The 14,874-nt window shown below is 44.1% G+C and overlaps 1 protein-coding gene across 1 annotated transcript in view; it reads left to right on the forward strand.

Annotated features, from left to right (window-relative positions):
* The first annotated feature begins 257 nt into the window (after positions 1-257).
* The window catches only part of Bard1 (BRCA1 associated RING domain 1), a 66,887-nt gene continuing 52,270 nt past the window's right edge, over positions 258-14,874 (forward strand). The window contains exons 1-3 of the mRNA XM_051154136.1: positions 258-524; positions 12,958-13,014; positions 14,299-14,447. Of these exons, the coding sequence (XP_051010093.1) occupies positions 385-524; positions 12,958-13,014; positions 14,299-14,447 (346 nt within the window). The 5' untranslated portion in view covers positions 258-384. The remainder of the gene's footprint in view (positions 525-12,957; positions 13,015-14,298; positions 14,448-14,874) is intronic.

Consider the following 14,874-nt stretch of genomic DNA (forward strand, 5'->3'; position numbering starts at 1 on the left):
CTTGACGCCGTGCCGCTCGGTTTCGCGCCCAGGAAGTTTGTTATGTCCCGCCTCCTAGGGCTTGAGGTCCGTGACCTTTACCTCCTCAGCGGGGTGCTCAGGGACCTCCATTTCCACAGTCCCGCCCAGAACTCCTGAGGGCGTGGCCTCAAGCCTCGCCCTTCCACTTCCGAGACACTGACCGCACTCTTGAAACTCCGCCTCCCAACCCTGAGGGCGTGGCCTCAAGCCGCGCCCCTTCATCCCCGGGAATTTTACCGCGTTTCGGCAGCCCCGCCTCTGGCGTCCCACCGGCTCTGGAAATCTGCGCGCGGCGGGCTAAGGCGGTGACCAGAGGGTGCGGCGCTCCAGCAAACCTGACCTCCGCCGTCCCCCTCCGAGGGAATGTCGCGCCGGCGGCCGAGGGTCTGCTCCGGCAACAAGCCTCCTCCGGTGCCCGCTGTGGAGCCGGCTGCCGACGGGCCCTGGGCCCACAGCCGCGCGGCGCTTATCCGCCTGGAGAAGCTGCTGCGCTGCTCGCGCTGGTAAGCACCGGCCTAGCGACCCGGTGTCGCCTGCCTCTCCATGTCCCTGTCCCTGTGTTTTCTGAGTGACCTTTACAGTCACTTGCAGCAAACTGGATTCAAACGGCACTTTTCGAATTTTCGCGGGAGAGCTGCTTTGGGGGCGTGGCTAAAACTCTTCGCTGGCCCTTCCCCGAAGGTGACTCTCGAAGCTGGGCGGGGCTAAGGCGGGCCACAGTAGCCCCTTTGAGGCTGACCTTTTGGTCCTTTTTACTAGTAGCTTCGGCATAGAGGGTGGGGGGCGGGGGGGCATAGGGATCTGTTTGGGGTAGTTGGACGACAGCAGTATGGTAGACATCGCAATTTTCCTGACTTCAGTGGAAAGATTATCTCTTACATTCCCTCTCATGGATTTTATTCTGTCCGAAATACTCTGTAGTGAGTGATAATTTCTTACCCGTAGCTGTTTGTCGAATAGGGCCCAGGAAGTGCCCTTCCTTTTCCTTTTTTCTCTTTGGCAGTAGTAGATGTTGACCCTTCAGCCTCTAGCACTCAGTTACTGCAGTGTTAAGGTGCAACGCTTTTTTTTTTTTTTAACTGCCACCAAATTTTTCACTTATTATTTACAAAATTTTAATATCTGAAAGAATGGCATTATACTCATTAGCAGAGTGACAGTTTTGGTAGTGTGAAGACATTTTGAGCTGTGCGGATGTTTTTCTAAAGCATGTGGATCATTCTTCCGGGCGTAGAAACTGAACTTGTAGTTGGAACAGCAGAAGCCTGTCAGTGATGGCTCACTTTTGAAATCAGCGGTTCTCCACCTGCGGGGCGCCGCCACCGTTGGAGAACACACTTCTGATGATCTTAGGAACTGAGATACTGCTCAGTAGCAAAATTAAAGTCATGAAGTAGAAGCAAAATAGTTTTATGGTTGGGGGGGTGTCACCACACCACAGGGAACTATATTAAAGGGTCGCAGTATTAGGGAGGGTTGAGAACCCCTGCTCTAAATAGTTGAACCAAAGTTAGACACGCAGATGGAAACAGCCTTTCTTTAGAGTGGGCGGACCACCCGAGTTCAGGTTCCAGTCAAATCTTTGGTCCTCTCTGTACCTCAGTAATAACGACTTGTTTATTCATGTTTTAGTTTACTTACTTGTGTGTGTTTGTTTTGGAGTCAGAAGTTTCTCTGTGGGTAGCCTTGGCTGTCCTGGACTCGATTTGTAGGACCAGGCTGGCCACGAACTCACAGAAATCTGCCTGTGCCTCTGCCTCCTTGAGTGCTGGGATTACAGGCACGTGCCACCGGCTGTGTTATTTTCTTAACAATACAATTTGATAGTTAACATTTATTGGACACTTCAGCCATGCCAGACAGTGTTCTGAGTCTGGAGAACTCATCAGTAAGCAAAGCAGACAGATATCCCAGTGTTCTTGTTACTTTGCCTCAGGGGTCCCAAAGGTTCTGTTCTTTGGAAGAGGGGGAAAAAAGTAAATACATGTAAATTGTTTCCTGTAGTGATTATCGAAAATGGTAACAGAATGGTGTGATGAAAAAAATGACTTTTGTCTGCTTGTGAAATCATTTGGAAGAGACTGACTAGGTAATGTACATTCATAATCTATAGAACAATCTATAGATTGTTCTAAAATTAAACATATTATTTTCCCTCATTATCAATTGGCAACTCTTCTGACCTAAGTAAGCTTTCCATAAGAGTTAAGGTCCTGAAGGTAGACAGCAGTAATTAGGCCCAGACTTTAATGTATCTTATCCAGTTGACTAGATATGGGATTTCTGTGTTTTTTCTTTTTATTAGGATATTAGATGAACTAAATTTAACCGTTAGAGGATATAATTTCATATAAGACTTTGAAACTTTTTCTATGAAGTGTCAACAAATATTACTTAGGCTTTGCAGCCACAAATTGTCTCTATTTTCTTTCTTTTAAAAGGTTAAAATAGGCTGGGAGAGGGTGGCTCATGCCTTTAATCTCAAGGGGCAGGAGGCAGTTACAGTCAGATGACTGAGTTTCTTGCCAGCCTTGTCTACATTGAGTTCCAGGCCAGCCAGGACTCGGTCTCAAAAACCAAACCAAACTCAAAGTAGAAAAACGTTCTTTTTTCGAGGGCTGTAGTAAAGCAGGTTGTTGGCTTGATTTGGCCCAGAGGCAACGCCTCAGTTTTGTATTGTTCCTTTTTCTGTTGATTCAGTGACTTGCTATGTAGCCTAGGCTAGCCTGGAACATATTATGTGCTTGTGCTATCTTTCAGTTAAATCATCTCCTGCTGTAGCCTCCTTAGCACTAGGGTGACAGATGTATGCCACCCTGACCAGCTTGACAAAGGAAACTTAAGTTTAAAGACCCTTTGAGCATATGGTTTTGCATTCCACAGGAAATGATTTCTATCACATTGGGAGTGCTTCTTTTTCCCTTTTTCCCTGTCTCTCAAGCTTTCTCTTCCTCTCCCCTCCTACTGCTAGAAAGGAACAACCCTGGACGGTCTGCTGCTCGCCTCAGCTCACCATTGCCCAGAGTGTCACATTAGTTGAAGTTGTGTATGTCCTTATTCAGAGCTTCAGAGTTCTCCTCAGTAGGCTGGTGATTACCCCGATTACCCTCACACTCAGCCTGCAGCTGTCATCTATCTGGTGTTCCCAGCTGTCACCTGTCTTGCACAGCACATTGGCTCTGTTTTGTAGCAAGCATGGCTTGTTCTTGGAGTGACATCCTTTCCTGACCTTTAACATGACTGGCTTCAAGGTGAGGCTGGTGAAAGTGTTCAAGAGGCCAGATGTGACATTTGTGTTAGGGCCAAGCGTCACAGCCAAATAGAAGCTATTTAAAGATTGGGGGAAAGGAAGCCGGAAGACCTTATTATTTGAGAGGCTGTCAGAAAGCAGAGTACTAATGCGTTCCTAAGGACACAGGAAATGCATATAGGAACTGCCCTGTCTGAGCTCCAGGTGTCCTGAGATGCTGCTTTGTGAATGAAAATGAATTAGGTACTTCTAGGGATATTTTTGGTGTGAGGAGGGTTGGGCTTTTTATGCCAGCTGTATTTGTGTGTGTGTGTGTGTGTGTTTAAATATCACTGCAGGGGAGCTTAAAAAGTAATCATAACTTTGAAGATAGTTGGTTTCTTTTGTCAAATTATCCCTAAAAGGAATATGAATATATATATATATATATATATATATATATACTTATGTTTGTGTACGCCCACGCAGGTGTAGTCTCACTGTGTAGTTCAGACTGTCCTGGTACTCAACTGTGAAGCTCAGGGTGGCCTCAAACTCACCCAAATAGAGTGATTATAGGTGTGCACCTGGCTTTCTTTTGTCTTTTTTGGGGGAGGGTTGAGGTATAGGATCTTGCTATGTAGTCCATGCTGGCTTTACATTTAGGATCGTCCAGCCTCAGCCTTGAGAGTGCTGGGACCATAGCACTCACTATACATGGATTCTAGGGCCTGGGAAGGCTGCTCAGTGGTTAAAGCGTTTGCTCACGAGGACCCGAACTCTGATCCTCAGCTTCTGTGTACAAGTGAGGCTGGCTGTGCACTTCTGTAACCCTAATGTGGTGGTGGGGGCAGGTTGGGGGAGACAGGTAGGTCTCAGGGGCTTGCTGGTCAGCAGTATGGCTGAAATGGTTTTCTCCAGGCTAAGTAAAAGATAGTCTCAAAAGATGTGGCCTTGGTATGCACCTACACATTTGAATCCACACATGTATACCATGCTTGCTGGTACACATACAAATGAAAGAAGACGGATAGACACCTGCCTCCATCCCAACCCAGCCTCAGAGCCTGGGTCAGTGTTACCACTCTCTGTTCCCATCATTTTCTTCCTAACGCTATTAAGATTGCCTGCTCTGTGTGAATGTCCTCAAAATAAAGCACAGATTTCCTGATTCCAGCATTCAGATTTTGCCTCTCTTTAGGAGTTTTGAATCTTGAGAGTGAAGAGTGATTCCTATAGGCCAGTGGTCCTTAAATAGGATGATTGCTCCCTTTGGTTTGCTGTGGCACTGGTTGGTTATTCATTAGAACAAAAAAATCACCCAGGCATAGTAGCGGCAATGCATTTTCTGCCCATAAGGCATATGTGCTCACTTTTAAGGCATACAAAGGATATACAGTTCAGGGTAAGTTATGAAGGCCCAGGAGATGTGGAGGATTGTTTAGGTCTGTGTGGCGGAGAGCCGCTGGGCTTTGTTTGCAGTTGTGCCTTTGAGATGTGGGTAGGTTTGTATCATTAGAGCCATTGGTCACAGTGGTGATGGTGGCGGTTGTGGAAATGCTAGCCACTGTATGCTAAGAATGGTGATTAAACACCACAACCAAAAGCAATTTGGGGATTAAGGGATTTACATTAGCTTACACTTCTAGGAAAGGGTCTGTCAGTGAGGGAGACCAGGGCAGGAACACAAGACCGAAAGCCAGAAGTTGGAACTAAGGTAGAAACTATGGGGTACTGCCTGCTCTCTAACCTGAGCTCAGCTGCCTTACTTATCCAACCCAGGCCCAACTGCCTAGGGATGGTGTCGATCAGCTCAGTAGCCAAATTGGTAAGGCAGCTTTTCAATTGACGTTTCCTTGACCCAAATAATTCTTGGTTGTATTTAATTGACAATTAAAAAGAAAAACTAGCACAGTTAACTTCCTAAGGAAGGCAATTCATGTGGCCTTCCTGGAGTTCTGGTGTCCTTAACTAGCAAATGATGAGCATAAAGGAATTAGCTTTGTTTGTTTGTTTGTTTGTTTGTTTTTCGAGACAGGGTTTCTGTGTACCGCCTTGGCTGACCTGGACTCACTTTGTAGACCAGGCTGGCTCGGACTCACAGAGATCTACTTGACTCTGCCTCTGCCTCCCTGACTGCTGGGATTATGGGTGTGTGCCACTGTGCCCAGCATTGAATTGACTTTTAAAGCTGTCTCCAGTTTACAGACTTAATAATTATTAGCATTGTTTAAAGCTCTTAATAAAAATTTACCATATATGTAAACGGGGTACAGATTGTTAGTGCCCAGCTTGCACCATATCCTCAAGTCTAGAATTTATTTATGTGTCATTTTACTTGTTTGGTGTCTGCCTCCTTCAATTATGATATATTTCTCATAAAGACAGGCTCACATTTTTAGCCATGGTGCTGGATATAATGTTTCTTAGTGTTAAAGTAATGAATGAAAAAAATTAGGGAAAGTAGGTCCCAGTTTCAAAGTGGCAATAACAAGATGACCTACTTAAATTCCCCAAGAGCACAAGAGGATCCTCCATTGGTTTCTAGTGTTAATTACCGATAGTGAACAGTGATATGGCCTCAAGGCACATGTACGAGTAGGTCAGTCTGACTTCTGAGATTTGGAGAGAAAAACTACCATACATGCAGTTCCATTATGGGAGAAGGCCCAGCTGGTGTTACATAGGGCTTGTGACTTCTAGAGAAATTTATCAGACATATGGGACACCTTTTATTTTATTTAATTTTAAGACAAGGTCTCATTATGTTGCTCAGGTTGGTCTCAAACTCCTCGAGTCTCACTCCTCAGCCTCCCTACTGGTAGGGTTGCTGGTGCATGCTACTGAGTGCGGCTGGATGTTTTTATTCTCTCCGTACCACAGTGGCGGTATCACTGGTCAGCAGGCTGGGCTCAGACGAGTCGTTAGACAATGACAGTGGACAGATGAGAGGGCATGTGACTGAAATCTATTTCTAGAAAAGGAGAAGGGAAGAAAGGGATGGCTAGATGTGAGCCTTGAAACCCTGCATTCGGATGGCAGATGAAAGGGGCGAAGCTTTCAAAGACAGCCAAGAGCAGCGGTTGCTTAGACGTTGTTGTGCTTGGGAGGAAAGAGACCAGAAGACAGACTCAACACTGTTTGGTCGGGTCTACAGGATAGCCACTGGGGCTTGTACAGCGGATTCTCCTAGGATGGGATCTACTATAATTAGTCATTACTAGAATTCTGCTGTGCATTTACTTTTGGGATAACTGTCTCATTCATTCAACATTTGCTGACACTAAGCAATTAAATCCAAATGTAAAGTTTTCCCATGCGCTTTACCTGAATCTGACATATAAAATAGTCACAAAGAGGCTCTCCAGCCAGGGAAGCGGATGAGAGCCTTGCTCAGCCATCATCAGAGAAGCTTCGTCCTGCAGCAGGTGGGAACAAATGCCTAGGCCCACAGCCAGACAAGATGCAGAGAGTAGAGACCGTGGACCACTCAGCACTAAATGGGATGTCTCCATCAAACCCCTTTCCTCAGAGCTCAGGGAACCCTGAGGAAGAGGAGGCAGAAAGAGTGTAAGAGCCAGCGGGGATGGAGGACACCAAGGACACAATTGAGGCAGCATGCACAGGTCCTGCACCGGTCCATACCAGATCCTCTGCATATAAATTATGGCTTTGTTTAGTGGTTCTATAGAAATCCTGAGTGTGTGAGTGAGTAGGTTTCTTGTGCCTTCTCCTGGCCTCTTCCCCTTGTGCTGGCTGGTTTTTGTCCTATTCTGCCTTGGTTTTGGTTTATCTTATTTTACTATCACCCTTCAGAAGCTTGTTACTCTCTAATGAGAGACAGAAAGGGGGTAGATCTGGATGAGGAGGGAGACGGGAAGGACCTGGGAGGGGCACAGGGAGCAGAAACCATCATCAGGATACGTGTGAGAACAGAATCTTCAATGAAAGGGAAAATAGCCACAAGGAGTAGCACGCTTATTTGGGCGTGATGGTTCATGTCCGTGGTCACAGCATTTGGCAGAAGCAGGAGCGTTGTGAGTTGAGGTTAGCCTGAACTAGTCAGCAAGAGTGTCTCAGACCAACACAACGCCCAAGCCAAATGCATTCGGTAGTACTCATTTGCTTTCTCTCTTGCTCTCTTAAAGGGAAGTGTTACACATTGCTTAATTAGCTTGGGAAGGTTGTACAATTTCATGTTAGACACACTGATCTGTAACTTAAAAATACCTCCAGGATACCCTAACATGTAGGAGCACTGGAGTCCTTGTTCTATCTAATATTAACTAGCAGTTGGTACCTCATGGGAATTTAGGGGAGCCATTCAGTTAAACAGTTCTGCTCCATTAGTATAATCTCAATTGAATTCAGTTTTCCTTTGCAAAGAAAATTTTATCAGTAGGTGTGCTGGCTGGTCTTCTGTCACCTTGACACACAAGCTAGAGTTATCTGAAAGGGGAGAACCTTAATTGAGGGAATGCCTCTGTAAGATCTGTCTGTAAGGCATTTTCTTAATTAGTGATTGATAGGAGAGAGCCCAGCCCATTATGCATGGTTCTGCCTCTGGGCAGGTGGTCCTGAGTTCTATAAGAGCTCGCAGTTCCCAGAACAGGCATGGGAAGCAAGCCAGTAAGCAGCACTCCTATGGCCTCTGCATCAGCTCCTGCCTCCAGGATCTGGCCGTTTGAGTTCCTGTCCTGACTTCCCTTTGGTGATTAACTGGGTAAGTTGAATAATCCCTTTCCTCCCCAACGTGCTGCTTTTGGTCATAGTGTTTCATCGCAGCAATAGAAACCTTAAGACAGTAGGATTGTTTTAGAATTGCCTGTTCTCACTGTTTTAGTCTGTCTCTTAAGTTATAATGCACTGGTCTTCGCAAATCTGCTACACATGCTTGGAGAGTGGGAGTGTAGTTGAGAGAGAGTTGTAACCCTGACTTTTTAAAGGTATGGAGTTTTTAAACACCCTTACCAAGCAAGTGTCTTCGCTGCAATTTTTTTGGTAGTATATTTGTATATCATAGAAAATAGGGTTAGGATTGAGTATAAATGCTAACACAGATGAAGTTTCGCTTTCACTTGCTTCATCCACAAAACGTTATTGCAGTCCATGCTAGGTGGATAAAAGGGATTGGGGAACAAAACAACTTTTAGGGGTCATGTGGAAAGAAGTGAGAATCTGGCAGTTAAAAGAAAAGTGTTTTCAGCATTAAATTACAGAGCCCCAATTACATGCCATCACTGCTCTTTGGAACGTTGGCACATTTTCTATCTCCCTTAAGTCTTATATCTGTTTGCTTATACAATACCCCAGTAGATTGCAGGCCCCCTAGGAAAGAGTGACAGATGCGGCTTAGTCTTCTTCATGTGCCTGGTAACTGCATCAAGCCCTGGGATGGAACTAAACTCCAACAAGTCCTCTTTGCTTATGTGTTAGGTGTGATTGTTACTGTCCTCCCTGTATAGAGTTTGGGTGGTGTGCGGAATGTGCCGGGTGTACACAGTTGTTGCGAAGAAGGACGTGTGGTGTAGGCTTGGAGAACAGGCCAGGCAGAGCTGTGGGGCTGCAGCTGGACGCAGGGTATGTGGGGATTGTCACCCTCCCTGGCCCGGCCACAGCAGTGCTTCTGCTGAAGAGCAACAAGAAGGGTCACACGCATGGCTTTGCCGTCACCAGACTCTGAAGGGCACTGCAGTGGTAAGAATGTTTAGTGTAATCCTCCTGAAGGAGGGAATGGCAGATAAGCCTGAATCCTGTCTGATACCTCATGCTTGTCAATTTCTTGTGAATGCCTTCATGTGAGGGGGTGCTGTACATGAAGGGGGTGACGTGGCTTAGCCGTGACTTTATTGGTAGGGTTGCTCGTAGTCTTTTGCAGCAACAGCCAGTAAATGGAATGAGTAGTTTTACCATGAATTTAAAGGCTTATGTATGAGCATAGTTGACAAAGGCAAAAAGCCTGTAGTGACTCCGTTCTTCATCTCTCGTCACTGCCAAGGTCTATAGTTTGTTCGATTGACTTTTTACTTCTAGGTTTCTAAATAACATCTATGTCCCCATTTCTAGTTTGGATGCTCTTTCCTTAATTCTTACTCTTAAAGCCAAATTTTCTTATTCTGTATTAACCTTGTACTGCAGAAGGTGACCAGTATAGCATTCAAAGTACAAAATAATTTCCCATTATTAATTAAGTCCACACTCTACTATTCTCTCTCATCTCTTAGAACCTTTGAAAAGTCCTATGTGCCGATTTCATTTTAAACAATAAACATGACATTTTAATTGTATTTCTTTTTAATTTTTTTGAAAAATTTCAGATAGCAAAACCAATTTACTTTTTAAACATTTTTCTTTAATTTTGAGGATTTCATACATGTGTACAATGAAATCTGATCAGAGTTATCCCCTCTAGTTCGTCCTAGTCTCCCAACCCACCCTGCTCCCAACGTCATCTTTTTAAATGTTTTTTGTTTGTTTGTTTGTTTGTTTGTTTGGTTTTTGTTTTTGTTTTTTGTTTTTTGTTTTTTTGACACACTAAGCCCCATTAGTGCTGCCCTGTGCACATGGGTGTTCGGCCATCATCCAGTGCAGCATGGGAGACAGACCCAAGGCCACACCGGCAAATGAATTTGTGTCTGTCCAACCCTCTGTAGAGCCTCCTTAGTAAGGAGGTCATCTGCCTCATCTGTGCCTTGGCTGTCTTGATCCTGTGTGGGTTCAGTATATTTCTTAATCTCTGGAAGCTCTTCAGAGCTTACCTAGATAATGCTGGTGTTTTGAAGTTTCATTATTTATAAGCATCTACTATACCCAACAGAAATTCCTGCAGCTTGAATAATTGAGTTAAAGTTTGGTGCATTTAAGATCTTGGTTAGTATCTCTTAGTTGTAAGATAAAATTCTTTCTTGGTGTCTTCTTAACTGAGGGCTGGCCATCCCTGAAGCCTGTCTTTGAAGTAGATGAACTCCGCCCCTACAGTGTCTGCCTTGTACTTCTCCTATTTAGCCATCATCACAGTCCCCTCACTGCCCCTTACCCCAGAACCCGCACAGAACTCACTCACATTTCCCACATCTTTTCTCCTTTGTTAACTACCTCAAAAGACCCAGTCTAGTCCACTATTAGAATAGTTTTACTGAATAAAAGAAAAGAAAAGAAAAACAAAAAAAACAAAAAACACTGCACTTGCCCCCATAGACCTCCATCGATGGTTTGCCACTGCTAATTAGCAGTTAGCATGCTAACATATTGCTAGGGTGAAGGGCAAGAACTATAAAAAAGGTTCAGAGCTATCTTAGGATAACTTACATATCTTAGGAAGGAAATATCAGTGTTAGAAACAGAATGCAGACATTCATTTCAGCAGTACCAGAGAAAGCCAGTAGCCTTGGACTGACTGCATCATGGAGATCTGCTGACATAGGTAGTAAAGGGACACAGCCAAGGCAGTGCTGAAATCACCAGCTGGATGTGTTGTAGAAAATTAAGACTCAGTGGAAAGGAGGCTTCTGGAAGATGAGGGCAGTGTAACTCTATGGAGAGGTCAGGGAGGAGAAAGAAGAAAGCACTCAGGGGAGTTTTGCTGAGGTGCCAGCCAATTGTAAGATGGCACGGATGGAACTTACCAGAGAGTACTTAGTTAAGTTGGGGGAGATGGTGGAACAGAGCGGGGCAAGTGCAACATTTTGTTTTTGTTTTTCAGGTTGAAGGAGGGGCTACCTGTTAGGGCTGTGCTTACATGTGAGTGAAAGGAAGGTGATCCAGATGTTGAGGCTCACAGACTTTAAACAGGGAGGGTGTGGAGGCTTGACAGCAGCATCCAAGGAAGGAAGAGCAGCTGAGGAGGGCTCCTCCTGTGGATCAGAGAGCAGGCGGTCCAGATGGTACACGTTCACACCATTTGAGGGCACAGGTAGTCTTGAATAACCATGTAGCCACTGTTAGTGTCTTATTTCACCACTGTAGAGGTACAAAGGGGAATAAACACTGCTTTTTAAAGACATTTGTTTCTTTTTCTCCCTCTCTTAGTTTGGATAGAGTTTAATTTTTTTTTTAGGTGAGGTAGCTGTCCTTAAACTCAGGAGCCTCCTGCTTCTGTGTCCTGAGTGTAGGGAAGTTAGGTGGACGCCACCATGCCAGCTGTCCATCCATCTTTACTGTGGTATCCAGAGCCTGAACAAGCAGGGCAGGGAGCCCTGGGGACTGCAGCCTTATGAACCTGCATTCATGAGTGTCTTCTGAGGTCAGTAGTAAACGTGGCTCTGAGTCATTAGACCTTGTGGTCTGGGCTGAATAGGGAATCCAAGGAGCTACAAGGATGGTCAGAATTCACTCTAGATGGAGAACTGTTGGGTTTGCCAGGATGTTGCAATAGCAGATACACAGAAAAGGTGTAGGAAGTCCGTGTTGTAGAGGACCAAGTAGAATTATGAAAGAGGTAGTTAGGCTTGGTAGTTCATATAATAAAAATTATAGGAGCCACATGAATACTGTTTACAATCATCTTATTGCCACAGTCACCAAACTCATATGAACCTATCCCATGTGGTATGGCCAAAAAAGGCTTTGTGATTTTTTTGGAAAGTAATGGATTTTATAATGTCAGTGAGCAGCATTTTCAGTAGCTTGAGAATAACGAGGCTGTGTACACTCTCTTAGCCTCTTATTGAGAGCTCAATTTCACATTAATGCTCATATCTATTAAAATGTGCCATGTGCAACTTTTGATCTTTCCAGAAATGCAGAGAACTGTGATTTACTGATACCATGGTTTGTGTGCAGAGGTCACCGCATGATAATGGTGGAAACACCTATAGTTCTTGGGTTAGTTTAGTAAGTCAAGTGCAGGAAGTGTCTGTCCCCTGAAGTCTTTACTTGTGTGCTGTGTTCTTGATGCAGTGCCCTCACTGAGTGTCGGGGCTTAATGCATATATATTAGCAAGAGCCCACCCCCCCCCCCCCCCCCCCCATCCCCGCTTTCACAGGACTTTCAGAGGCAGCACTGGGGAGATTTTGTTTCTGCCCTTCTTTTGTCAGTGCATTGACTCCCCTTTATTCTGCATCCTGCCAGCTTGATTCGTGTCTGTAATGGTTTAGAGAACAAAACAGCCAGTTAGCTCTGTACCGAATACTCATATTTGGTCAAAACTTCTGTAAAAAGGTAAATGGCTTAATAGCAAGAAACAGTGTGGTTTGTTTGTTGTTTTTAAATGGGAACCCATGGATTATTAGGGTCAGGATAATCCGAGGTCCTAGTTTTCTGGGACAGTCCTGGTTTGTATCCCTTGTCTCAACATTCTGTCCCACCCCTCTTAACTCAGAGGAATGCTCTCATGTGGATGGTAGGCCACACTCTGAGATCTAAGGGTTTCACTTCAAGTCAGTTAGGGAAGGTGTTCTTTAGATGATGGAAGAAGTTTGGAGGTTCTTGAGCACTGAACTTCTACCCTCTCTACTCTCTCAACAAATCCATTCTAAACAGCACTAAAACGTATCCTGAGATTGACAATTGCTATTTGAATTCAGAAAGTATGTCTGTCAGGTATATGACCAGCAGAATCAAAGTCTTTGGAATAAATGTATCCTTACTGTTTTCTGGTTTGATAAAGAGAGAAAACGGTAGCATTGGGTCTTGAGTTTGTAAAATCCTGGGCATGAAATGGCTATGTAACAAGGCGTTATGCTTGGCTCTTCCTTTCTTCAATCAGTGCCGAAATCCTGAAGGAGCCTGTATGCCTAGGAGGGTGTGAACACATCTTCTGTAGGTGAGTAGTGAGAGCTTGACGTACACTGTGATGTAATTGTGATGTCAGCACATTATCTTGAGTTGGTTGTATACCTGCTTTCATTTACAAATAAAAAATAAAGCTCAGAGGGTAATGTCTGGAGTTCCAAAGCTTAGTAAGTAGCCCTCCTAAGGTTTTGGAAAAGCAACAGTACCTTTGACATAATTCAGATATGTCTTCTTAGACATTCTAGAAAATTGGGGGGAAATACAATTTTAGAATTAAAAAATTATAAAAAATTGAATGAGCTAATATCCTTTCAAAAATTACTTCAGTCTAATTCTCAAATTTCCAAGTAGGGGGTAACTTAAAGCATTAGATTATTATTTATTATTTATTATTTATTATTGTAGATCAGGAGACCAGAAGGTCAAGTTTTGACATATGTTGGTAAGGTTTATGCCCTCTGAAAGCTGTGAGGGAGAATCTTGTAAGCTGTTAGGTTTTCCATTGCTGTGACAATATCTGATTTAAACAGTTGATAGGCATATATATATTTATGTCACTGTGACAGAATACCTGACATAAATTATCTGAGGAAAAGTTCATTGGAGCTCAAGAGTTTCACAGGTTCAGTTACAGTGGTTGACTTTGGTAAACTCAGGCTTGAACACTAGTTTTGCTTCTTGGGGTTAGTGTACTAGTCAAGTGCAGGAAGTGTTGGGGGGGAGAGAAGAGGGGAGGAGATGGGGGGGGACAGAGAGAAGGGGAGAGGTGAGGGAGGGAGGACACCATGGTGGTGGTAGAGGTAGATGTTTTGTCATGGCATGTATGAAACAGAAACTGGGGATCTGGCACTAGGCAGAACCTTCACAGGCGTACTGTGGTAACTCTCAAGCTAGGCCCCATCTCCTAAAATTCCATCTACTCCCCAGGTATCACCTCAACAGTGAGGTGGTCAGGGACACCTGTGACATTGTATGTCTCTAAAGCACCTATTTGAGATTCCCAGCATATATGACAGGGACGAGGGCTTATTTTGGGTCACAGATTTAGAGGTTTCTGGTCCATAGTCCTTTATATTGAGACTATATTCGTTCACATCTTTAGCTCCTTACTGTTTTAGGAGACAGAGACTTGTTTGGGAAGAATTAGGCAGACGGTCATGCTAAATAATGTCTCATAAATTGATCAGAGATAGCGTATTCGCAAAGCACACTCTTTTACCATGGTATGCATAAGAACCTGATTTTTGTTTTTCTCTTGATACTCTTTAGTGTTTGCAGTTCAGATTCTTCAGAGTTTTCTTTTCCTTTTTTAAAGTGATTGTATAAGTGACTGTGTTGGCTCAGGATGTCCAGTGTGTTCCACCCCAGCCTGGGTCCTAGACCTCCAGATAAACAGACAATTGGCCAGCATGATTCAGCTTTATAGGAAGCTTCAACATTTGCTCCATGGCCATAAACTTTCAGGTGAGTAATATTTCTTCGTTGTTCCGTTTAAAGTGTGGACAAATTAGTAATAATGAGCACACGAAGAAGGAGACTGGACAAGGAATTCTGAATGATGTAGTTCAGATTTTGAGATTAGTAGGATTTTTTTTTTCACTCATTTTGAGAAATGAGTTAATTAAGTCTGAACTTTATAGATGAGGTACCAAGGTCCAGAGAAGTTAAATACTCTTGCCTGCAGTCACATGTATAGTTAATACGGGAAGCAAGAGAAATGGAGCTCATTTCCTGATGTCAGTCCCGAAGTCTTAGCACCCCACACGGGCTGCCTTCTACAGTTGGGGTGATTTTATTTATTAAGGTGCCTAAGTCACTTAAGTACCACTGCAGCATAGAATACAAAATACGCTAGCAAGGATCACTTTCTAGACTGAAGTAATTAGGTATA

The sequence above is a fragment of the Acomys russatus genome, chromosome 12 (genome assembly GCF_903995435.1).
Source record: "Acomys russatus chromosome 12, mAcoRus1.1, whole genome shotgun sequence".
Taxonomy (NCBI): domain Eukaryota; kingdom Metazoa; phylum Chordata; class Mammalia; order Rodentia; family Muridae; genus Acomys; species Acomys russatus.